This window comes from Lactuca virosa, chromosome 2, assembly GCF_052849685.1.
Source record: "Lactuca virosa cultivar CGN04683 chromosome 2, Lactuca_virosa_CGN04683_v6, whole genome shotgun sequence".
NCBI lineage: Eukaryota > Viridiplantae > Streptophyta > Magnoliopsida > Asterales > Asteraceae > Lactuca > Lactuca virosa.
The window spans coordinates 230414970-230439364 of NC_136427.1; the positions used below are offsets into that span (position 1 = coordinate 230414970).

At 36.7% G+C, this 24395-nt stretch overlaps 3 protein-coding genes across 5 annotated transcripts; all 3 read left to right on the forward strand.

Annotated features, from left to right (window-relative positions):
- The first annotated feature begins 9475 nt into the window (after nucleotides 1–9475).
- LOC145160375 (NAD(P)-binding Rossmann-fold superfamily protein) lies at nucleotides 9476–11413 on the forward strand. 2 transcript variants are annotated; one of them, XM_079079535.1, is made up of 8 exons: nucleotides 9476–9731; nucleotides 9820–9912; nucleotides 10105–10183; nucleotides 10264–10342; nucleotides 10434–10473; nucleotides 10566–10700; nucleotides 10796–10933; nucleotides 11007–11413. In XM_079079535.1, exons 1-8 carry the CDS (start codon nucleotides 9502–9504, stop codon nucleotides 11257–11259), a joined length of 1047 nt encoding a protein of 348 aa, XP_078935661.1. In that variant the 5' UTR covers nucleotides 9476–9501; the 3' UTR covers nucleotides 11260–11413. The 2 variants fall into 2 exon arrangements, with proteins under 2 accessions (XP_078935661.1, XP_078935662.1); XM_079079536.1 differs by having other exon boundaries at nucleotides 11010–11413.
- An 880-nt stretch (nucleotides 11414–12293) lies between these two features.
- LOC145156848 (uncharacterized) lies at nucleotides 12294–14657 on the forward strand. Of its 2 annotated transcripts, XM_079076071.1 has the most exons (3): nucleotides 12294–12675; nucleotides 13576–13883; nucleotides 13970–14657. In XM_079076071.1, the coding sequence occupies exon 3, from the start codon at nucleotides 14000–14002 to the stop codon at nucleotides 14636–14638; it is 639 nt and encodes a 212-aa protein (XP_078932197.1). In that variant the 5' UTR covers nucleotides 12294–12675; nucleotides 13576–13883; nucleotides 13970–13999; the 3' UTR covers nucleotides 14639–14657. The 2 variants fall into 2 exon arrangements, with proteins under 2 accessions (XP_078932197.1, XP_078932198.1); XM_079076072.1 differs by lacking the exon at nucleotides 12294–12675 and having other exon boundaries at nucleotides 13519–13883.
- Nucleotides 14658–21418: 6761 nt separating this feature from the next.
- Nucleotides 21419–24126, forward strand: LOC145156849 (vacuolar lysine transporter YPQ1-like). The gene is made up of 12 exons (XM_079076075.1): nucleotides 21419–21872; nucleotides 21980–22022; nucleotides 22118–22144; nucleotides 22285–22392; nucleotides 22469–22557; nucleotides 22647–22851; nucleotides 22971–23069; nucleotides 23184–23279; nucleotides 23371–23391; nucleotides 23466–23524; nucleotides 23620–23710; nucleotides 23800–24126. The coding sequence occupies exons 1-12, from the start codon at nucleotides 21601–21603 to the stop codon at nucleotides 23863–23865; spliced, it is 1176 nt and encodes a 391-aa protein (XP_078932201.1). The 5' UTR covers nucleotides 21419–21600; the 3' UTR covers nucleotides 23866–24126.
- The last annotated feature ends 269 nt before the right edge of the window (nucleotides 24127–24395 follow it).

Genomic DNA, 24395 nt, shown 5'->3' on the forward strand with positions numbered 1-24395 from the left:
TCTGCTATCTCTGTCCGAGATAATAGATATCGGCACTCCATGAAGTCGCATAATTTCCCGGATATAAGTTCTTGTCAGTTTCTCCATCTTATCGGTCTCCTTGATTGGCAAGAAGTGGGCAAACTTGGTTAATCTGTCAACGATCACCCAAATGGTATCGTGACCACCTTGTGTCTCGGGTAGTTTGGTTATGAAATCCATGACAATCTGCTCCCACTTCCACTCAGGTATTTCGGGCTGCTGGAGTAGACCTGAGGGTTTTTGGTGTTCTACATTGATCTTGGCACAAGTTAAGCACTTGCCAACGTAGGTAGCAATCTCTGCTTTCATGTTTGGCCACCAATAGAGTTGTTTGAGATCCAGATACATCTTATCTGAACCTGGGTGTACGGAGTATCGAGTCTTGTGTGCTTCATTCATGAGCACCTCTCTGAATCCACCAAATTTCGGCGTCCAGATTCGATTCATGAGATAACGAACTTCGTGACTCTTGATTTCCAGATTCTTGTCCATTCCTCTAAGTGCTTCACCTGTCATGTTTTCTGGTTCCAGGGCTTCTAGTTGGGCTTCCTTGATTTGCGTTGACAGGTGTGAATGGATTGTCATGGTTAGCACTTTCACTCTTCGACCAAAGTACTCCTTTCGACTTAGGGCATCCGCCACTACATTGGCTTTACCCGGATGATAACGAATTTCACATTCGTAGTCGTTGAGTAGTTCGACCTAACGTCTTTGTCTCATGATTAGCTCTTTCTGGTCGAATATGTGTTGAAGGCTCTTGTGGTCCGTGAAGATGGTGCACTTTGTTCCGTATAGGTAGTGCCTCCAAATCTTCAGAGCGAACACTACTGCTCCAAGCTCTAGTTCATGAGTGGTGTAGTTGACCTCGTGTGTTTTTAGTTGTTGTGAGGCGTAAGCAATAACTTTTCCTCGTTGTATCAGCACACAACCCAGCCCTTGATTGGATGCATCGCAGTATACTACGAAGTCTTCTGTCCCTTCTGGAAGAGACAAAATGGGTGCGTTGCATAGGGCTTGTTTCAGAGTTTGAAATGCAGCATCTTGCTTTTCTCCCCAGTTGAAAGCTACTCCCTTTTGCGTCAGAGTGGTAAGGGGTTTCGCGATGCTGGAGAAGTTCTGTATGAACCTGTGGTAATAGCCAGCAAGTCCTAGGGATTGGCGAATTTCGGTTGGCGTCTTCGGTGCTGACCAATTCTTGATTGCCTTGATTTTGGAAGGGTCCACGTGGATTCCCTCTTCACTAACCACATGACCTAGGAAGTCCACCTTCCTAATCCAAAACTCGCACTTCGAGAACTTTGCGTAAAGCTTCTCTGCTCGTAGTGTCTCCAAGACTTGCCTCAGGTGCTGACCATGCTCTTCTTTACTCCTTGAATAAATGAGTATGTAATATATGAATACGATCACAAATTTGTCCAGGAACGAACGACATACCCTATTCATTAAGTCCATGAACATGGCGGGTGCATTGGTTAGTCCGAAAGGCATCACTACAAATTCGTAGTGATCGTATCTTGTTCGGAAAGCCGTCTTAGGAATATCACTTTCCAGGACTCGTAGCTGGTGATATCCCGATCTTAGATCGATCTTCGAAAAGTAATTTGCTCTTTGGAGTTGATCGAACAGATCATCTATTCGTGGCAGGGGATACCAATTCTTAATGGTGAGTTTGTTTAGCTCTTGGTAGTCGATGCACATTCTGAACGATCCGTCTTTCTTCTTCACGAACAACACTGGTGCTCACCAAGGTAAGAAGCTTGGTCTGATGAATCCTTTGCTGAGCGGTTCGTTCAGTTGATTGGATAATTCTTGGATCTCTGTTGGGGCTAAACGATACGATGCTTTGGCTATAGGGGTGGCTCCAGGAATCAAGTCGATTCTGAATTCGACTTGTCTTGCAGGAGGTACTCCTGGAAGATCTTCGGGAAAGACATCGGGAAAATCACAGACGTCAGGCACGCTCTTGATGTCTTCTATCCCTCGCTTCACATCTACGACGTGTGCCAAGAACGCATGGCATTCCTTGCGTAAATATTTTTGAGCTTTAACGCAGGAGATGATACGAAGAGTGGTACTAGGTTTATCGCCATAAATAACGAGGGTTTCGCCATTTGGCAGATTAAGGCGAACGGCCTTTTCGTAACATAAAATGTCCGCACGATGAGAACTCAGCCAGTCCATGCCTATGATAACGTCGAAACTTTTTATTGAAACTGGCATGTGGTTTATTGGAAAAGAATTGTTGTTTAGTGCGAGGGCAGTTTAAGTATATTTCTTTAGCGCCTTCTGTCTTTCCGTTAGCCATTTTTACTATGAATGTTTCGCTTAATGACTGGGGTGGTTGTTTGAGTAGATTTTTAAAATTATGGCTCACGAAACTCCCCTCCGCTCCACTGTCAAATAGAATGCATGCATAACAGTTATCGAGTAGAAACGTACCCGTAACCACCGTGGGATCGGAAATGGCTTCCTCTTGGCCCATTGCGAATACTCTGCCCCCTCCACCAGCATTCCTGTTGTTTGCTTTCGGACAGTCCCTTCGGAAGTGCCCTGTTGCTCCACACTCGTAACAAGTACGGCCTACTCCGATATTTGTGGCTGGAGCGGCCGGTTAGGTCGGTTCCTTGCAGAAGCGGACAGTGTGTCCCTTCCTGTTGCACTTAGTGCAATGCATCTCACGGCAGGGTCTGTGATGATGGAAGTTGCATCTATTGCACTTCGGCAGGTTGCCGATGTACGGCTTTGTTGGTGCTGGGGTGGTCGGGACAGTAACAGCGTGGGCTGTCACTATTTATTGTTTCTTAGGGTTTTCCTGTGTTGTTTGCCCCTTTCTCTTGTTCCAGGGTTTCCTTCGGCCCTCTATCTCCTTCGGTGGCTCAGAAGCAGCGGTAATAGTACCCTGCTTAACACCATGATCAATCAATCGTTGAGCCAAGCACTTCGCGCTGTCAAATGTGATTGGGTTAGAAGCCAGGACATGCCCTTGGATCTGGGGTGACAATCCCCAAATGTACCTTTCCACCTTCTTCGGTTTCGGGTTTACCATACTTGGGCACAAGGCTGACAAATCACTAAACCTGGCCGTGTAAGTGGCTAGGTCCGATCCAGTCATCCTTAGGTTCCATAACTCCTGCTCTAACTTTTGGATTTCGCCCCTCGGGCAGTATTCTTCCAGCATCAAGATTTTGAGATCTTCCCAGCTCATGGCATTAGCAACTGGGAGAGATAGGGATTTCACATGGCCCTTCCACCAGGTGAGGGCTCAATCCGAGAAAGTGCAAGCATCGAACTTGACTTTGCTTGTTTCCTGGCATGCATAGATCTTGAAGACCGTTTCGGTCTTCTCGAACCATTGCATAAGTGCAATGACTCCTCCTACCCCGTTGAAAGTCTTTGGCTTCACATTTGAAAATTCTTTGTATGTGCATTCCTTGGTATGACCATGGCCAGTGCCATGATTCAAGTGGTTGGTACTGCTTCCAGCTCTGCCAGCGCCGTTAGTGTTTATTTGCGTAAGAGCAGTTGATACTGCTGCAGTGATAGCAGCCTGTACCATGACAGGATCATATTCTGGAGGTGGTGGCGGGGGTGTTGGTGTTGCATTGTTGACGCGTCTGCCAGATCTGCGAGGAGGTATCTTGCTGCCAAAGAATTAACAATGAAAGACAATAAGTCTTTGATGATTGAAAGTCGAGTGTTAAAAAGTTAACTATTTTAGATTCTTCATGTATTAAGATTCGACTTAAACAGTGATTTGTGTTCGATTCATAATGGTAGTTTATATAATAACAGATAAACATATGAATTTGAGTGATATCCAAGGAATTAACACGCAAAGTAAATACTTTAATATATATATATATATATATATATATATATATATAGGGGATACATCGGAATGTTGGGAAAATTTGACCTTATCTACAGGTCTACAGTAGCGAAAGTTAATAAAAGTAAAACATTTAGCCGTGGTCCTAGTCTATAACAAAATTTGGAGTTGTGCAAGCACTACTTGCGACGCGTACTATGCTTAGTACTAGACTCTACGTCCGAGTGTTTGGCTCCCATTAGCCGCCTCTCAAGGATGGCTTGTTGCTCCCTCATTTCCCCTATTTCAGCGAGGGTTGCATCCATTTGGCCCTGGAGTGCCCCGGTGTGGATTCGGGTCTCATCATGTAGTTCGTCCAGGCGACATATATCGGCAGTGTTGCTTTGTGCCGTTGCATTGACTTCCCGGATTTGGGTTGTCGAAATCCTCGCCTGATCGATTTGGTTAGCTATCTTGTCCACGATGATAGGGAGTGCCCTGTCAGCTGAACCTCCATTGCTAACATTGTATAAGTCTCGACACATCCCGTATGGAGGGCGCACTCCTTGTTGTCGGCTCCAGTGGTGAATGAGGTTTCCCCAAAAGTCACAAAGACAGTTAACACCCACATGACATTCAATGAGCCTAGACCTTCCTGATCCATGGGCCTAGCCCAACATACAAATGGGCCTAACCTGTCATACAATGGGCCTAGCCCGACATACCATCCAAGAGTCATAAAAACATCTAACATAACATAACCTAGTGGGCCGGCATTGGTGCCTTCGACCCACGAGTACAGTGAGGACACTTACCTCCATCCGTTGATAATCAAATAACTGCTCGGGTCGTTGAACCGGATAACCTCGCACCAATTGACAATAAATACAACCTTAATTAATAATTAACCCGACAATCCAAAATCCGAGGCCCACTCTATAATACAACTTCCTAAAGGGTAAAGGACCATTTTACCTTTTTCTTACTTGGCCCAAAACCAAGGCCCAACCCATTTTCACAAAAAGCCTAAATCCCTAAATGACATCCTAAAGCCCAATATGGCCCATCTTCCTAATTGGGCCCAAAAATCATCATGAACCTAATTCCAAGAAAACCCTTAGTCTAACCTTGACACAAAGTCAGAAGTCCAATGGCCCAACAAGGCCCAAACGTTAAAAGGCCCACAATTGACATACTGGGGAGTACGCCCCGCGTACACACCCCCGAAGCACAAAGTACAAGCTGCTAATGCACAAACCACGCATTACGTTGAGCGTACACCTATGTACGTCCATCGTACTCAACAGAAGGCCAAAAATCCCACAAAAGCTCTTAATGGTTAAGACAAGGACTTCCAAACTCAGATATGACCCTAAGGAGATGTCTTAACACATAAAGTTGGCAACTTTACTCCTTTGTATGGCTTAATGGGACCAAATCCTCAATAAGATCCATAATAAACACACAAAACACATGCATGGTCCAAAATAACTCATCAAGATGACATTTTTATGAACAGGGGACCTCTCAAATGCCAAGATCCAGCATTCTAAGCTCTTGGAGTAGCTCATAATCACAAGGATGACTCTAAGGACCAAAATGAACCCAAAAACATTCCTTAGACTAGATCTAACACATAGATTCATCAAGTTAGAGACTTTATACCTCCAGAAGGTAGATCAATATGCACAAAGCCTAGATCCAAAAGCTTCAAGCAATCCCACACTTCTCCAAGAAACTCCTTCTTTTTCAATGAGCACCAAAATGCATGAAAACACTCCAAAAGCTCAAGAACCACATCAATGGAGACTACGGGTTCGTTTCTAGGGCTTAAAGGGATGGAAGCTGAAGATAATAAGGTTTAGTGTTGAGTTAAGGAGCTTAAATAAGGTCCAAGACCCTAAATTAGGGTTTGGATCTGACTGGAGTACGCCATGCGTAATTCTGGTACGCCCATCATACTCCGAAGAGCACCCACGACTTCTCTGCCTAGTATTCCCAACGTACTTCCGAAGAACGCCCAACGTACTAGGCTTGGCCCTTAAACCTTCAAACTTCTGAATGCCATATCTTCTTCGTTATAAGTCTGATTCTGACGATCCTTATATCCACGGAAAGGTAACGAGAAGCTCTACACTTCTATCAACCCATCCTTGCCTTAAAACTTCCCGAAAAAAAATTCAAAATTCCTAAAAGGTCCGAACTGCCAATTTACGGTTGCACTCTTTGGGCTCCAAATCACAAACCGGACTCCCAGATCAACTAACTTACATTACCCACACCCAAATGGGTCTAAATCTCTCATTTCCCAAAGGACCTAAGCCTTATGATGAACGATCTTCGAGTCACAGCCCCAAATTAGGAAACGATTCGGAACAGGGTGTTACACGATGATGTTGCAGACCAAAAATAAAATATAATAAGAAGTTATACCCACCTATATAGGGCGTGTTCGACACTGAGCGTTTGAGAGCTTCTAGCTTCTAACGTTTGACAAAACATTTCATTTTGAAAAGAAAGTTTTGTTTGGCATTGTAAGCTTTTAGCGTTTAGTTTAAACAAAATGCTCCGAATCCAAATGCTACTTCATATAACGTTTAACAAAACACTACAAGTTACAAACTACCCGCTAACTACCAATTTTACTGAACACGCCCAAAATATAAAAAGTCTATTATTCATGTCCTTGCATAATATAATATCTAGGTCTCTGCATAACCAAGTATTTTACATATAAGTATTTATATCATAAAATAAAAATTATATTATTTCTAGTGTAAGTACTCAAACTATGAAAGACTATTTCCGATTAAATAAAATAGTCTTCGAAAATAGACATCCAATAAATGCATACTTCTTCTTTTAATTCTTCTCTGGAACTGAAATAAACTTCAACTGAACCTATAATATAATTTTCTATGTACCTTACAAACCATTTTTGTAATTTATTATATGAGTATCATTAACATAAATGACAATCTAAATAGTTGTGTATTAAGTGTCAACCGCAAATATTTACTTATAACATACGGGAATAAACTACACGTAAAAGAAAAATATTTCATTTGTTTTTAATTTCAAAAAGACAAAATCAAGTAACTTCTTGCGGGAGAGATGACTAATTTGTTTTTAATTTCAAAAAGACAATATTTACTTATAACATGCCAAGCTCCATAATTTCTGAACCTCCCCTTGTAGCAGACTTTGTATTTGGTTGCATCAAATCCTTCCCTAAAGGAACTTCTTGAGGGAGAGATGGCTTGAGGGCTCAACACTTACTAGATGCCCTTTGTGGAGAAGGGTCTGCTATTGCCACAGATCTCATACATGCTATCACTTCAGTGGTTAATTTATGGTTAGCGGGAAGATGTCCAACCATTTTGGCAGAGTTTGTTGCGTCCGCTCCTCTCACGCCTCTACTTAAACCTGACAACGAGATCCGTCCGATTGCAGTAGGCGCTATATGGAGACGTCTGATTTCCAAGGTTGCCAAGAAAGGTGTGGGTAAAGAAATGGCCAAGTACCTTAATGATTTTCAGTTCGGGGTTGGTGTATCCGGCGGTGCTGAGGCTGTGTTATACAATGCCAATAGGGTGTTGAGTGAACACCATGCTGATGGGTCTCTTGTAATGCCGACTGTGGATTTATCGAATGCCTTTAACCTGGTGGATCGATCAGCATTGCTCCACGAGGTTAAGAAGATGTGCCATTCCATTTCTTTGTGGGTGAATTTCTTGTACGGACAAGCAACGAGACTTTATATCGGAGACCAACATATATGGTCTGCCACTGGGGTGCAGCAAGGTGACCCCTTGGGCCCTCTTCTTTTTGCACTCGTTTTGCACCCGCTTGTGCACAAGATTAGAGACAATTGTAAGCTCCTTCTCCATGCTTGGTATCTAGATGATGGGACTGTCATTGGGGATTCAGAGGAGGTGGCTAGAGTGTTGAACATTATTCGGTTGCATGGTCCAGGCTTGGGTCTTGAGTTGAACATCAAGAAAACGGAGATTTTTTGGCCCTCCTGTGATGGTAGGAAGCTTCGTGCCGATTTATTCCCAACGGATATAGGGAGACCGTCTTTGGGGGTGAAGCTCCTTGGGGGGGGGGGGGGCTGTTAGCAGAGACGCAGAGTTTATTAGTGGGTTGGCCATGAAGAGAGCGGTCAATGTTGTTGACTTGATGGGCCTGCTTCCACAACTATGTGACCCGCAGAGTGAGCTCTTTTTGCTTCAATCATGTATGTGCATTGCAAAACTTTTCTTTGGTTTAAGGACATGCCAGCCGGTACACATAAAAAGGCAACTTTGTTCTTTGACAAAGAATTGTGCAGGTCTATCGAGGATATAATGGTATGTGGAGGCCCCTTCTTTGGAGACATTTAGTGGCGCTTGGCTTCCTTACCTATTCGTTTCGGTGGTTTGGGTTTGTACTCGGCATACGAGGTTTCCTCCTACACATTTGTAGCTTCGAGGGCCCAATCTTGGGCATTACAAGACCACATCTTACGTGACAGTGGCGTATGTGGTATGGACTCGGATTACCTATGTGCTATGACTCATCTTCGCGATACGATTCCGAGATTTGGTTGTAGCAGTTTCACTAATAAGGAAACCGCCCCCACTTAAATCCCAAAAAGCTTTGGCGTGTGCCCTTTTTAGCAAAATCGTCTAAGATATGGAAGTCGACTTCGACATGACTGTTAGACAGAAAGCAGTCTTTGAGTGTCTGCGGGCACCTTATGCTCAGGATTTTCTGCTAACTATCCCTATTGATGGTCTTGGCCAGCATATGTCTCCTGTGGAGTACCGAACTATCCTTCGTTACCGCCTCATGATTCCCATATTCCCAGTTGACGAGATATGTCCAGTTTGCCGCAAGGCATGTTTGGATACCTTTGGGGAACACGCGGTTCATTGTAGAGAGCTCCCTAGTTTCAAGTACAGACATGATGTGGTTCGGGATGTTCTCTTTGATGCTTGTCGGCGTGCTGGTATTTCTGTGAAGAAAGAAGCGCCAGTGAACTTTTTGACGGACCCGCAGGATGGAAGGTCCACACTTAGACCGACTGACATTTTGGTCTTTGGATGGATAGGAGGGAAGCATGCGTGTGTGGATCTTACTGGGGTCTCTCCTCTTGTTGGTTTGGGGAGCGGGGGTTTCACAGCTGGGCATGCCGCTTTGAAAGCCGCTGCGTGCAAAGTGATAAAGCACGAGAATGCATATATAGAAAATCAACATGTGTTTGTACCTTTTGCATTCGATACATTTGGTTTTCTCGCACCAGAGGCGGTGGAGCTCCTCAATAGAGTCCAACGGGTCATGCATTTTAATGTCATATCTCCTAGATCCACAAATGTTGTTTTCAAAAGAATTGTTTTTTGCCATCCAGAAAGGACTAGCGGCGCAACTTGTTGCCCGTTTGCCTTCAATCGATATGTATTGAACTATATTAGTATTTTAAAAAAAAAATCAAATGTGATATTCTTAAAGTAACCTTAAATATAATCGAATAAACTTATTTGTATCCGAACTAATCATATATTTATCTTGCAAATCATTTAACTTTGAAAAATATGTTATGAAAGAAATTATATATGGGCCGGCCCAATATCTAATCTGATCATACGAATTTTAGATCTAAAAAACAAACCGGAGATTGGACATTGGACATGGAGGCGTGTCGTTTTCCGGCCGCGGGTCCTCTCCGGTTCCCATTCGATCTTGTCTCTGAAAAATGGTCAATCGGACGACCTTCAAATTTGCGATTTTGTTCTTCAGCATCTGCAGAACTGCGTCTCTTCGGGAATGGAGATAATCAGGGAACTCAGAATCGGATGTTTATACTCGGCCTGGGTTTCGTTGGGGAGTTTGTAGCTCAGGACCTCGTGAGTCAAGGATGGTAAATTAAGCATGATTTACAGAGTTTTTCCATTACTTTTAGTTGAAATGTTGTAATTTACTGATGATATGTTCGTTCAACTGAGCAGGATTGTATCTGGAACTTGTACAAACGTTTCCAAGAAGGCAAGACTGGAGAAATTGGGATTCAACGTCCATCTTTTTGATGCTACTGAGCCTAAGTTAGTTTTCTTCTTCCTATATTCTCTTGCTTATTCATATATATTTTTTTTCCAAATATAGATTCAAATCTGAAGTAAAAGAGTTCCCAAACCCAAACCATTGTCATAATCCCCTCAAACATGAAACAAATGCTATCTATTTAATTGTCTGGTTTGAAACAATCTTTGAACCAGAGTTTATATATTGTTCAGGCTTGAAGTCATAAACATCTTGAATCAACATACTCACCTCCTTATTTCCATACCTCCTATGAAAGATACTGGTGACCCGGTAAGTTTCATTTGTGTTGAAATCAACATTTTTACCACATGATTTGAGTAATGGTTGACTGTTTCTCTAATCTTATGCAGATGCTACAACATGCTGAACTTTTGAGAAAGAAGCTAAACAACCAACACCTTCAATGGCTGTGTTATCTTTCCACAACAAGTCTGTCTTTTTGATACTGTTTTTGAGCATTTCATAACCAAGAACAAGATGATGTGTATCTTATGGAATGTTTTTGAGTTTTGACATGTAGGTGTTTATGGTGATTGTGGTGGTGCATGGGTGGATGAAAAGTAAACTCATTTCAACACATACATACCACTTTTAAATTTTTTACTGTTACTACAAATTCTGATTTAGAATCTCATTATCTTGTTTGTTTCAGCTATGAACCTAACCCTCAAAGTAAGTTAGCTAAACTAAGGTTAGCTGCTGAGGAAGGATGGTTAAGTTTAGGACATGATGTTGGGGTTGCATCACATATATTTCGACTTGGAGGCATCTATGGTCCTGGCAGAAGGTTAATTACTTCTGAATTCTGATAGATGTATTATTTTATAAATTCCTATTATTATTTAATTTATTATCTTTTGATTTAATGGGGTCTGTTTACAGTGCTATAGATACGATTATTAAACAGGGGAGTTTATCAGATGTTCAGAGAGGAAGATCATTGAAGAAATACACAGCACGTATTCATGTTTCTGATATCTGTAATGCTTTGAATGAAAGCATCTGCAAACCGAATCCAGGGTATGTTTATTTCAACTTAAAACATGCTTATAATTGTCTGTCTTACTATAAATTAAAAATTATGTTATTTTAGAAGAATTTACAACATTGTGGACGACGATCCTGCCCCACGGACACAAGTGTTTTCATTTGCTCATAAACTAATCAATGAGAAATGGGGTTTTGAAGTCAAGAAAACGGATGAAAATGAATCATTTAGTTTAAAGTTAAAGGGAGAGAAACGAGTAGTGAATACGCGTATGAAGAATGAACTTGGAGTGAGGTTGATTCATCCCAGTTATAAGTCTGGATTGCAGACCATTTGTGACCAGATGCATCATTTCTAACTATCTACTTATTTTCTTAATATTTTTGTATAGTTTATTTTTTATACTATTGAGTTTCTTGTCTTTTTGTTCTTAACAAGTTGTCATGTATAAGCAGGACTTCCCATTCAATTGTAAAAATGATTGTATAAAGCAACAAAAGCATTTTGTTAAATGTCTCTTGTAGCTTTTTTTTTTTTTTCAGAGTGTGATCTAAGTTGGACTGACTTAGGGGCCGTTTGATAGTTGCTGACTGAGAAAGTGCTGATTGGGAAATGTCTGTCTAAGTAATAAATTCTGACTGAGTAAGAAATCATGATGTTGATTGTACATCTGACTGAATATGCTGACTGATACAAAATGACCATTTTACCCTCGTGCTTTTTATAATAATAATAATAATAATAATAATAATAATAATAATAGTAATAATAATAATATTAATATTAACAATATTAATAACAATGTATACAAAAACTTCCAGCAAAATAGACATTAAATATACTATTTTAGAAATTAAAACACAAAAAACCATCTAGCTTGGTGGTAAACACCTTTGTTTGTATATGGGAGACTTGAGTTCAATTAATGTAACCTCCCATTTCACTTGTTGAGCTCGGTCAAACATTTCTTACCGAGTCAGATGGCCAAAATTGGATTATCAAACAGATTTTGCTGACCGAGTCAGCCAAAAACGTCTGACTTGACTCGGTTAGACGCGTATCAAACGGAGCCTTAGTTTGCGAATAGTATTTAAAAAAAAAAAATAAGTCAATGACATAAAGTTTAGTCATGCAAATAAAATCTCTGTTTCTTCAAGAAAAAAAAAGAGTTAACCTCTCAAAAAGACTTTAAATAGTATAATGAAAGACATCCTCAAAGTCTTGCCTGTAGTTAATTAGTTTATGTTGGATGTTATCTTTAAAAAAAACATATTATTAATTGAAAAACAAAATGATTGTATTATTGCATATAATGATATAACTCTTCTTTAAAAGAGAATCCGGAGAAAATTACTAAACTAAGAGGGTGTTTGTTTTTTCTCTGCAGATCTGCGGGAGGTTTTCTGTCTGCGCGGCGCAGACCACACGCAGACTTATAGGTTTGAAGTGCGTTTGTTTTTCTGAAGTGCGCAGACATAAAAACGTCTGCGCGAGGTCTTCCCCACACAGATATGGGCCAACCTCTTCTAAAGTCTGCCAAGTTCCTTTGACCTAAAAAAACACGCGTTTCTTTTTGTTTCCGCCTCCATTCGTCCAAACCTCCCGTCTTCGTACACAGATAGCTCAACAACTCCATCTTCACTCCAGCAACCTTCGTCGACCGACCATCACCTCCGATCTGTCGCCGCACCGCCCGTCGCTACCCTCCTCTCCGGTCGCATCTCCGGTCGTCGCCTCCGAACAGCAAGCTTCACTTCTCGATTGCAGCGAACAGGTATGTCGTCGCCTCCTGTCTCTTTCAATTCAATTTCAATTCAACTTCTTGTTTGATTTGTTAAGCGGATTTATCATAAAGGGTGCGTGTGTTTTTCCTTGCACACTCCAGTATAGTTTTGTCAGCAGTGATAAAGTATGCAGCAATGGATGTTGTTTCAATAATCAAATCAAAATCAAATCACATCTACAAGAATCTTTATAAAATCATACTATATCTATATAAAATCAGTTGAAAAGTTAAAATTTTGGAGCATACCAGCAGATATAATGAGTGCTTGAGCAGTATAATTTAGGTTTGCTTTTGCCCAGGGGATTGTACGCACAGCAATTAACTGAAAATTACAAATATTTCAGTGGCTATAAATATAATAACATAACTTCATCAAATTCAAAGCTAAATCTGATGTTCCCTTTGTTGCAATTTATCTGATAGAAAGGATTTTAAAATGCAAAGGTTTAAGTGAAAGCATAAAAATATCAAGCTTTTTCTTGATGAAAATTCTTATTTGCTGAATATGATAGTGTATATGTTTATGATTGTTGATTTGTGGATCCTGAAAATTTGCCTAGAATGTGTTGAAATCAAGCTTTTTCTTGAAATAATGTTGTGAAATAATGATGTTAGTTGTTGAAATCAAGTTTTGTCTTGATGAAAATTCTTATTTGTTGAAATTGTTGTTTGATTGTTTTTTTTTTGCTAAAATTGCTGTTAGATTGTGCTGAATATGCTAAAAATTGTTTCAAATTGTTGAAATAAGAGGCTAAATTATTATTTTTTTGTTGAAATAGGAGGTTGAAAAATACTTATTATTGTTTCAAATTGTTGTTGAATGTGCTAAAAGTTGTTGAAAATCGTTAGTTGTTGATTGTTTATTGTGAATGCTATATTGGTTATTAGAAATGGGAGATAAACATCAATGGACCAATGAGCAATTAAAATGCTTAGTGGATACTTGTATTGAAGAAGTAGAGAGTGTTGGTAGAAAAGGATTGAGTTTGCAGAAAGATTCATGGATAAGGCTTGGAAGAGTTCTTAAGGAAAAATTTGGCATTGACTTGAGTAAAAAACAAATGAAAAATGCATATGACAATCTGAAAGCCAAATACATAGGATGAGTATATTTAAAAAACAAAACTGGTAATATATACAATTCCCAAACAAACACTTTTAACTTAACAGCCGAGGAGTGGGATGATTTTAAGAAGGTACAATCTCAAACAAACACTTTTAAACATTTACGTTTGAAGTTGCCAAATATTCTTACACTATTTTTTGTTATATTTGGGTTTAGGGGCATCCGAAGGCTGCTTCGTTGAAAACAATGCCACTGCCTTTTCCAGATCTTTGTGCTCGTCTTTTTGATGGAAATAGTGCCACCGGTAATTTTAGGAGTTACTCAACCCAATCATCTTCAGTAGCTGGAGCATCCCCTTGTCGTCTTCCACCACTTCAGATTACCGCCACCCCTTTTCTTGCATTAGATGATGATGGTGATGACACTTCTCATCATGCTAGTGAGACTTTTCATGAGCCACCACCTTCTGCTGCTTCACCATCTGATGCTTCACCTTCTGCTGCTTCACCTTCTGCTGCTTCACCATCCGGTTACCCCAACAAAAGGGCTAAACCCTCAACTCCTAAAGCTCCTAGTACCTCACCGTCTGCTTCTTCACCTGATGGAACTTCTATTACTGCTGACGATTTAGCATTTGAAATGAAAAAAGCTCTACAAAGTTTGACTAAAGGGTATACAATTCCTCAATGTTTAGAGAAATTAGAGGTGCTACAGTTAGGCCCTACAGATCATTTACGCTTTGTTGCATATCATATTTTTGGAGGGACTATGAACATGAGAGAGATGTGGATGCATTTGCCCGATGTTCCCGAGATATTACGAGGATGGCTTGAGATGACTGGTACAAGTTTAGGAGTTTTGAAGGACGAAAAGATTGTCCGATGATTTTTATTGTGTTGAAACTATTTATTAGGTCCTTTTGCTTCTATTTGAACTATTTTGTTAGGTCTTTTTGCCTTTGTTGAAACTATTTTTTGTTATTTTGCTACTTGGAATATGTTTTATCTAATGTGTTTTTGCTACATGTAATATGTTTTATCTAATGTGTTTTTGCTACTTGAAATATGATTTATATAACGTTTTTTTTTGCTACTTGAAATATGATTAATGTAATGTTTTTTAAAGTTCTACTTTGTTGATTTTAGGTTCATAATGGATCACGATCAAAAGTTACTTCTCGTAATTCTTATGTACCTGTACATCCGTTATTTTTGGAAGAGGGGTGTGAAACGATTGCGGGATAATGATTCGGAAATGACGGGACCTGAATACACATTGGAGTTATTACATCGTAATCGTTTACAATGTGTTGAAGTGTTACGCATGTCCCGCGACTCATTTGTACGACTATGTGCTCATTTTAGAGCACATTACTCATTAAAGGACAGCAAACATGTATCGGTTGAGAAAAAGATGACTATGTTTTTGATGATGATCGGCCATAATCAACGTTACGTGATTATCAAGCGGAGATTTCAACACTCGAAGCAAACAATTCATAAATTTTTTTATGAAGTGTTGGAAAAAATGATGCTTTTCGCACAAGATGTTATAGTACTAACTTCTTTTAATCCGAATCTAAACATTCCAGGACATAATAGGAGGCTACGACGGGTTTTCAAAGGAGCGGTTGGTGCACTTGATGGCACTTTGATACATGCTGTTGTCCCTGCTAAGAAACAAGACTTATATAGAAGTAGGGGAAAGGGAGATTGCTACCAAAATGTATTGGCAATTTGTGACTTCAATATGATTTTTACATTTGTTGTGGCCGGGTGGGAAGGGGTAGCGCATGACTCTAGAATTTTATCAGAAACAGTAGCTGATCCACAAGCTTCATTCCCGTTTCCACCACCAGGTAATTTTTTGTTTTTTTATAAATTTTTTTTATCTTAGTTTCAAAATTGATTAGTGTTTTGCATTTTTTACAGACAAATATTATCTTTGTGATGCCGCGTATGCACACACTCGAGGATTTATGGCCCCTTATCGTAATGTGAGGTATTGGCTTGGAGATTTTCGTAAAAGACGTGCATTGACCAATAAAGAAAAATTTAACCATGGACATGCAAAACTTCGTAGTGTCATTGAGTGTGCTTTTGGTGTTTTGAAAGCACGTTTCCCTATATTGAAGAGGATGGCACCATTCCCGTTTGTGACACAAAGAAACATTGCCATGACATGTTTCGCGCTTCATAATTTTATAAGGAGAGAAGGACTGAGTGATGAGTATTTCGCACGATACGATGAATCCAATGTCTCGTTTCGAAATAACAATGTGACCTTTAATGATGATGAAGATGAGATTCCAACAAATGGTACTGCAGCAGACCGTGAATATATGACACGGTTACGAGATGAAATTGCTGATCAGTTGATGCACAATATAGATTGAATTGTTTTAAATGAAATTGTTATTGCAAAACCAAATTTTTACAATTGTGTGACTAATTTTATTGCATGAATTTTATTTCCAATGTTATATGACTATTTTTATTAACATTTTGGTGTTGAGAAATCTTTTTAAGTTTGTAAAATCATTTTATTTAAAATTCAGTTTATTTCAGCAGCCTGCAGACGTTAAAAAACAAACAGTCTTCTTATTGCAGACTGCAGACGTTTGGTCCACCTCTTCTGCTGCAGAGGCTTGCAGATGTGGTCCGCAGACTGCAGACGTTTTGGCTTCAGAAAAACAAACAACACCTAACTAAAAACACAAATTACTTATCTATTTTTAGTCAAAAAATACGAATTATTTTATGTTAGCCATTAATACCGTAGGTTTCTTAGAGAATAAGAAACCTACGGTCAAATGTAGTTGACTATGGCCAAAAAAAAAATAAAAAAAATTGACTACTCTTTCGGGCAATGGGCTACTGTTTCGAGGATCGTCTATTCTTTCAGGACCCGTCGGCCCGTCGGCCCATAGTATATAAAGTGTTAGTTTTCAGTTTAGGTCTTCAAGCAATTGCACTACTATTTTATCTCTCAATGGAGCCTTCAAAGAACAAATAGGTATGTTCCGATGTAATTTTAGTGTATTCTTGATTAGGACTAGAGTTTATACCTATAGTGTTTTTATTTATTTATTATTTTATTATTTTTTATAAAAAACCGAAAAAAAAATTATGAAACGTAGGCTTCATATGAAGCCTAAGGTGTACAAGTAAACAATGCACAAATTGTGCATCGAATGTTTGTACACCGTAGGTATCGTATGAACCTACTGTTTTCGTTTTATTTTATTTTATTTTTTTTGTTTTTCCGATTTTTTTTGCTTCTACCTTGTATATAATTGTATTATGATAGACATATGATGATTTTTTTTCAAAGAAATAAAAGAAACAGTAGATTTCATAAGATAAGAATCTATGGTGTACAAGCAGTTAATGCACAATTTGTGCATTGACAACTTGTACACTGTAGGTTTCTTGGCGAAAGAGTAGGTTTCGAGTAAAATACTCTTTGGGAAACCATATGTCGTTGAGAGCAAACCGTAGGTATCTTAAAACCTACGGGTTTGATTTCAAAAATGATTTTTTTTATACTAAAACCGAAAGAGTAGGTTTCAACCCGAAAGAATAGCTGAATTAACAAACTTACGTTTTAATGGCTAAAAATGGATAACTCCTAGTTTTGATTAAAAATATATAGGTAATTGGTGTTTTTGGCTAGTTTAGTAATTTTCTCATATATACGACTCAAGGAGCAAAATTCAGTTTTAAATTGTTTCCATCCTACATCCATCATTATCAGTTTATCATGATCATTATCATTATTAATTTATCCTCATCAGTATCATTATCATCAAACAGTTGGCTTTTGTATGAAATGTTTGACACGTTTGCGATTAACTTGTTTTTGTAGTGTGAGATTGTGAATCGCTCAGGGTGTCTAAATGGATTAATCTTTCGTTTCCATTAATTTAGAGTATGGAAGATTTGTTTAATAGGGAGGACAATGTCTCTTTGTCTCTAATGAAAAGGAAAGCTTTGGAAGTTATTGTCATGAAGATTATATGGGTGTTGTGGTGTTGTTACTTCTAAATTCCCGAAAAGTTAATATTGTTTGGACTTTGTGGATGTAAAAATCGATTATGAAAGTTTTCTTGTAATTTTGTTTATTTGCTAGTTACTTTCTAGACCTTCAATAATACGTTGACATAGAAAAAAAAAAGTAAAAAAGGAATGCATGAACATGGATGGCTTTCATGCCATTATTCCTAACCCAAGTTTCTTTCCACCTTTTTCTCTTTGATAAACATGATATCTAAGTTTTACTTGACAAAAAGTTTTTATTTTTTGTATTTATGAGTTAGAGTACTTCATTGTGTATATTTTGTCCAACTTTTTTACTTATAAAATCGACATGATTTACAGCGAAAGATATGATTTGATTTGTTCTTTTTCTTTCTTGTTTCGACTGTTCGTGTTATCGTGTATAGACATACATACATATGTGTGTGAATATAAGAACACTAGGTTATAACCCGTGGAAACCACGGTCAGTATATTTAAAATTTATATATAAATAAAAATAATAATAAATGTAAAAAAACCAATATATTGTCGATTGTAAGTAATTATGAATTAATTTGTTAAGCAAAATAAAATAATAATGTTATTAGGATAAAATTTTGTATTTTCAAAATTTGGATTGAATTTGATTTGTTATAAAAAAAAAGGAAATAATAAAAATCATAAAAAAATGTCACGTGTCAAAGAGGCATTCTAAAAAACTGACACGTGTCATTTTTAGGTTTCATTTATTAGAAGAGGTAGATATAAACATAACTAATTAAAAATCAACTATTGAAAACATATATGTTTGTTTTTTAAAACTTTCAAAATACAAAAGAATATTTCCTTCATCTGTGAAAACATTTACAAATGATTCTAATAGATAATTATTCATTTATATAAGGACATCCACAATACGAATCGAATGAAAAGGATTGAATGAAGTGTCAACTAGAAGAGAATATGTATATTCTATTTATTCATGAAAAAGTCACCATTTTACACTCAATTTGCTTATAATGCTTTCAATCCCTATTCAATTTCACCCTTTCTCTTTTATATTATATTCAATTAAATTTTATTGAACTCATATTATGGATGCTTTAAACTTCAATTAAAACTATTATGTTTATCGTTAACAGTCAACTTAGTCATATTTTCATTCTATAGAAATTTTGTTTTATAAATATTTATAGCAAACTAAATAAAACATTAAATTTATTTAAAATTCAAGAAAATAGTTTCACTTTTTTGAACCTGGGCGTCATAATGGCCACCTACATGGATGCATTGGTCACATACATACCACATCATGGTGTCATTTTGTGATTTTGTCCTTACTCATTCACCTTTTTTTTTTTCATTAAAATTATTTTGTTGATCATATTTTATTATTTTAGTCTTATATCATATTTTATTATTTTAACATAGAAGATCAGAGTCGATAGGTCAAGATCAGATCATAGGTTTATGGTTATGTTTAAATTTTAAAAATGTATAAATATGTGGGTTTTTTTTATACATTCTTGTGTTTTTCTATCATATTTAACCATTTGACTATTTTTAATAAAGACTAATTCATTAAAAAAAAAACCTAAAAACTTTTTACTATTACTTTGGTTAACATAAAAGCAAATTATATAAAAAACATACAGATCTACTATTTATTATATTTAACCATTTAACTCTTAATTTAAGATATTCTTATTATATTAAAATTAGTCTTATGATTTTCATTATTATCATGATTACTATGATATATTACTTATTATTATTGTTAATATTGTTACTATAACTACTATTAGTATAATCATGATGCTCCTTAGTTAAGATTATTATGATTTTATTTGAGTTATTTGTTATAATTGTTTTAGATTTATTTTTGATATTATCATAAGAAAAATCTTAACAAATTTAATATATTTATAATATTTAATACATTTCTCAAGAGTTTATCACATAGATTGTCATGCAAATGACACAATAGTGATTGTTCATAAGTTACACACTTATACTCCTTTCAAAGATTACTGTACGCTATACCATGCATATACCAAACAAATGCGTAAATATAATGTATTATTTTTTCACACAAATGAATCTTTACAAGTGTTCTATATTTCTATAGTTATGTGTTGAAAATTAATAAAAACTACACTGATGAGTATAAAAATATAAAGATCACTTCATACTTTGAAATTATATGTATAAAAATAATAACAGAAAGATTGAAAAGAGTTCACATTTAAAAGTAAGGGTATTAAAAACTTTAAAAGAATAAATCTAACCAACTTCTCTATCCTTAATAGTATATAAATATAGGTAATTTGTCCATATTTATAAATGCAAAATTTTAGTTAGTAATTTTTAAATTTTAATTATAATAATAATAATAATATAATAATAATAATTTAGATATATAATAATAATAATAATAACAATAGCCAATAGTTATTATTAACACTAATAATCATAAAATTTAATATAAATAATATAAAATTTAAATTATGAATTATAATTATAAGTAAATAATAATATTTTAAGTGGTTAAATAATATATTATTATTATTATTTTGTTATCAAAACAAAATAATTACAAATGATAGTTTTCTAAATGCTGAAAGAAGTTATAACAGGTTGGTTATAATTATACATTATAATCAAACTAGTATTTTGTAACCTCGCACTTTGCGGTGGAGAACACCTTTGTAAAGTGAACCACAAAAGCATAAGATAAAATTTCAATCGAAACAATTATGTATGGGGGATGCGAGTAACAATAAATTTTAACATTGTATCTTGATTGTTACACTTCATAAACGACAATTATTTAAGATATTATAATGATAAAAAGCAAGATTCTAAAAAGCTCGTCATGACCCGCCATGAGTCCAAGGCTTGTAGTTGTTGCCGAGTTTTGACAAATTGTCGCTTTAAGTCATATATGTATATAAAAATGAATAATAGTAGAAAATATATATAAAATTATTAACTATATACAAATTTTCCGCCTTATGTCACGCCTTACAAACGACGTGTCTCGCCATAGCTCGAAAAATTTTGAGGTTTGACATTGCCGCCAAGTCACGCCTTACATTATTTAGAACCTTGATAAAAAGTAATATTTATAAAAACAAAAACTATAAAAACAAATTATGCAAGAGACCAAAAGCGTAACTTAAAAATATAGTAAGGGACTAAATTTATAACTTACAAAATACCAAAAATTTACTTTAAAATTATAAGGATAAAAACTATTAGATAAAAATTAGTTTAGGTTAAAGAATGTAAAAGCAAATGAAACCTAAGGGCTGCAAATGAAAAAACAAATGAAAGTGAAAATAGGAAAAAGTGAGTAAAAGAAACCTCTCTCAACTCTCTCAACCAACCGCACAAAATTAGTTTTGGGTAAAAAATGTAAAACCAAATAAAGCTTAGGGGAGAAAAATAAAAAAACACAAACAAAATGAGGAAACAAAAAAACGAATCGCCTCACATACCTATTTTGGTAATTAATATATATATATATATATATATATATATATATATATATATATATATATATATATAATAGTTAAATAAATATCAATATTATTATTATTTTCTTTTGTATTTTACTCTTAAAATAAATCAAGGGGCTGGATCGTAAACCCAGGTGTCATCATGGCATCATCCCTGCTACTACTACAAAGTCCAAAGAAGCCAGATGCCAGACACCACCGCTGCATCAATCGCTAGTATTCAGCCAAATATTTGATCAGGTTTCCATCTGGATCTGAATGCTGCTTTAATTACAGCACCTCACAACCCAACAACACTGATACAGACATGAAGTTTTTGTTGTGGAATGGTAGCAGTAGGACTAGGAGTACTAATTCATTATCATACTGTGTTAAAGAGAACAAGCAATGTATTGGGTGGTGGGTTGACAAGTATTTCAAAGATTGTCTATGCAATGTCAATGACGAAATTTCATTCGGATTGGGAATCATAAGCCTTGTCTGTTGGGGGGTGGCGGAAATCCCTCAGATCATCACCAACTTCCGTACTAAATCCAGCCATGGCGTCTCGCTCATCTTCCTCCTAACGTGGATCGCCGGGTAAGTGTTTGTGGTTATGTCTGTGAGAGTAGATTTCGTACTTCCCCATTTTTCATTTCCAACATTCAATTAAGCCATTAAACTCGTTTTTCATTTTAATGGCGCAGGGATATCTTTAATCTTGTGGGTTGTCTTCTTGAACCTGCAACAGTGAGTCTCTTCATCTATTTATAGATTCAGATTGCAGACATCTCTTTTCATTTCATCTTATCTTAATTTCTCGTATCTTCCTTGTGGTGATGCAGTTGCCTACACAGTACTACACTGCAATTGTACGTAATATGGCACTCTTTTGATTTTTTTTCCCCCTTCTTCTCTAATGCTTCTAGTTTAGTTCTTGGAAAAATATTTCACAATGTTGAATTAGCATATCATGTTTAATTTGACCTAATTGTCTAAAACCGGAGCACAGCTTTACACAACAAGCACAGTGATCTTGGTGTTGCAAAGCTTGTACTATGATCACATCTATACATTGTTAAAGTCCCGGAAAGCTGATTCCAGTGCTGCTAGTCCAGAGGTAAACCTTCTCTGCTAGATGTAAGATATTGATTCTGCAATTAGGTCAAATTTTCAATATTGATGATGATTTTCAGGTGGAAGAAGCCAAGAAACCTTTAATTACAAATTCTCAAAGTCATGCCATCAGAGCATCCCCATCTCAGCGACGTGACTACTATTACATGTCTGTCTTTATGCTTTATTTTATTACTACCAAAATTCTCCGGTGCTCTTTGTTTAATCTGATGAAACTAGTGTGAAATCTGTTTGCAGGTCAGCAAGATCATTGGCTGGAAGTTCAACTCCACCAAATAGAGGTTATTTGTGGACAACAAGAAGTGGTCCAGCCTCAGCTATGGCTATGGCGGCTGCTGCTGCTGCTGATGATGATGATGATGATGATCGTTCTTCAGAAGATGAGTCATCTCTTGAGATACCTGCAAAGACTACTTCCCAGCCTAGGCCGATACCCCGCTCTGTAAGTCTTTCTTAAAGCTTGATTGTCTGATTGATTTCTAGTATCTGTCGATTGATTACTTGTTGCTAAAAAGCCTATATCGATCCATGATATATGAGCTGATCAGCTGTTTATGTCAGGTTGGTTATGGAGCATTTTTGGCCACTTCACTCAACTTTCCTTCACGCACAAAGGGTTTGATGCAAGTGTATGCTCACAGACACAGGAAGCTTCTACAAGTATGACCACTGCTTATTTTACTTATAAGCAATTTTGGTGGATGAAAACTTATGATTCTATATATTTATATAAGCAATTTTGGTGGTGATGAAATTAGTGTTTGACACTGACAGGATGGTTGTGGAAGTCAGGCTGTGTATGGGCAATTGCTAGGCTGGATGATGGCTGCTATATACATGGGTGGAAGGATCCCTCAAATCGCCTTAAATGTAACTACTCATGCTTCTTCACCCAAATCATATTTTCATTGCAATATATCATCAAACTTCTAACACAATTGGTGTAATTAATTGTCCCCAGATCAAAAGACGCAGTGTTGAGGTAAGTCTGTCATGATATTTTTAATTTTAAAAAAGATAGCATCATGCAATATCTTGAAAAAAATCTGAATACAGGGTTTGAATCCTCTCATGTTCATCTTTGCTCTCATTGCCAATGCAACTTATGTTGGAAGGTGTCGATTTCTGTCTATATTAATATTATGCACACATACATTATACATACACTGTCAGAAGTTTTGTTGATGTATAATTTATGATTTGAATGCAGCATTCTTGCAAGAAGTACAGAGTGGGAGAAAATCAAAGCAAATATGCCTTGGCTGCTAGATGCTGCAGTCTGTGTGGCACTTGATGCTTTTGTATCCTTTAATTTTATATTTTCATATTTTTTAGTTATTTAATTCTTGTGTTTGATTACCTTGACAAAGTTGATTGTTTGTTACAACAGATCATAATGCAGTATGTGTACTACAGATACTTCATGAAGCCAGATCTAAACACTGATGATGAATGAATAGTGTCTACTGATCTACTCTACTTAGCTTGCTAGGAAGCAAGCAAGAATTATTCGTATGAGGACATGATTGTTGAGAGGTTTCTTGTTCACTGTAAAAACAAAGAATGCTTGTGTTGTCCGTTTTAGATGATTGTATGTTTGGATATGTTGTATGTAAAAATCCCTGAATAGGTGGATTATGTGGAGTATATTTGCGACAGACTTTCTTGGATGTCACTAATTGGGTGTTATGGAGAAATACTAGGTTTTATTTTGTCATTTGTGGACATTTACATTTAACCGTTTTGTTGATATAATGTGTTTCTTGTGTGAAAAAAATCGAAACAAATTCCTGTATATCATTAAGGATTTTGGGACCAAATTGCTGTTTGAGTGGAAAAAAAAGATTGTTATTCACATGGAACTATGACTAAGTAGCATCCAACTTTGGGACGTTATTAACAAACATATAAACCATAAAACTTAATAAAAAATATTAACAATAATTCATGTCACTTACAAACCCTTTTTTAGTTTGACTTATTAAG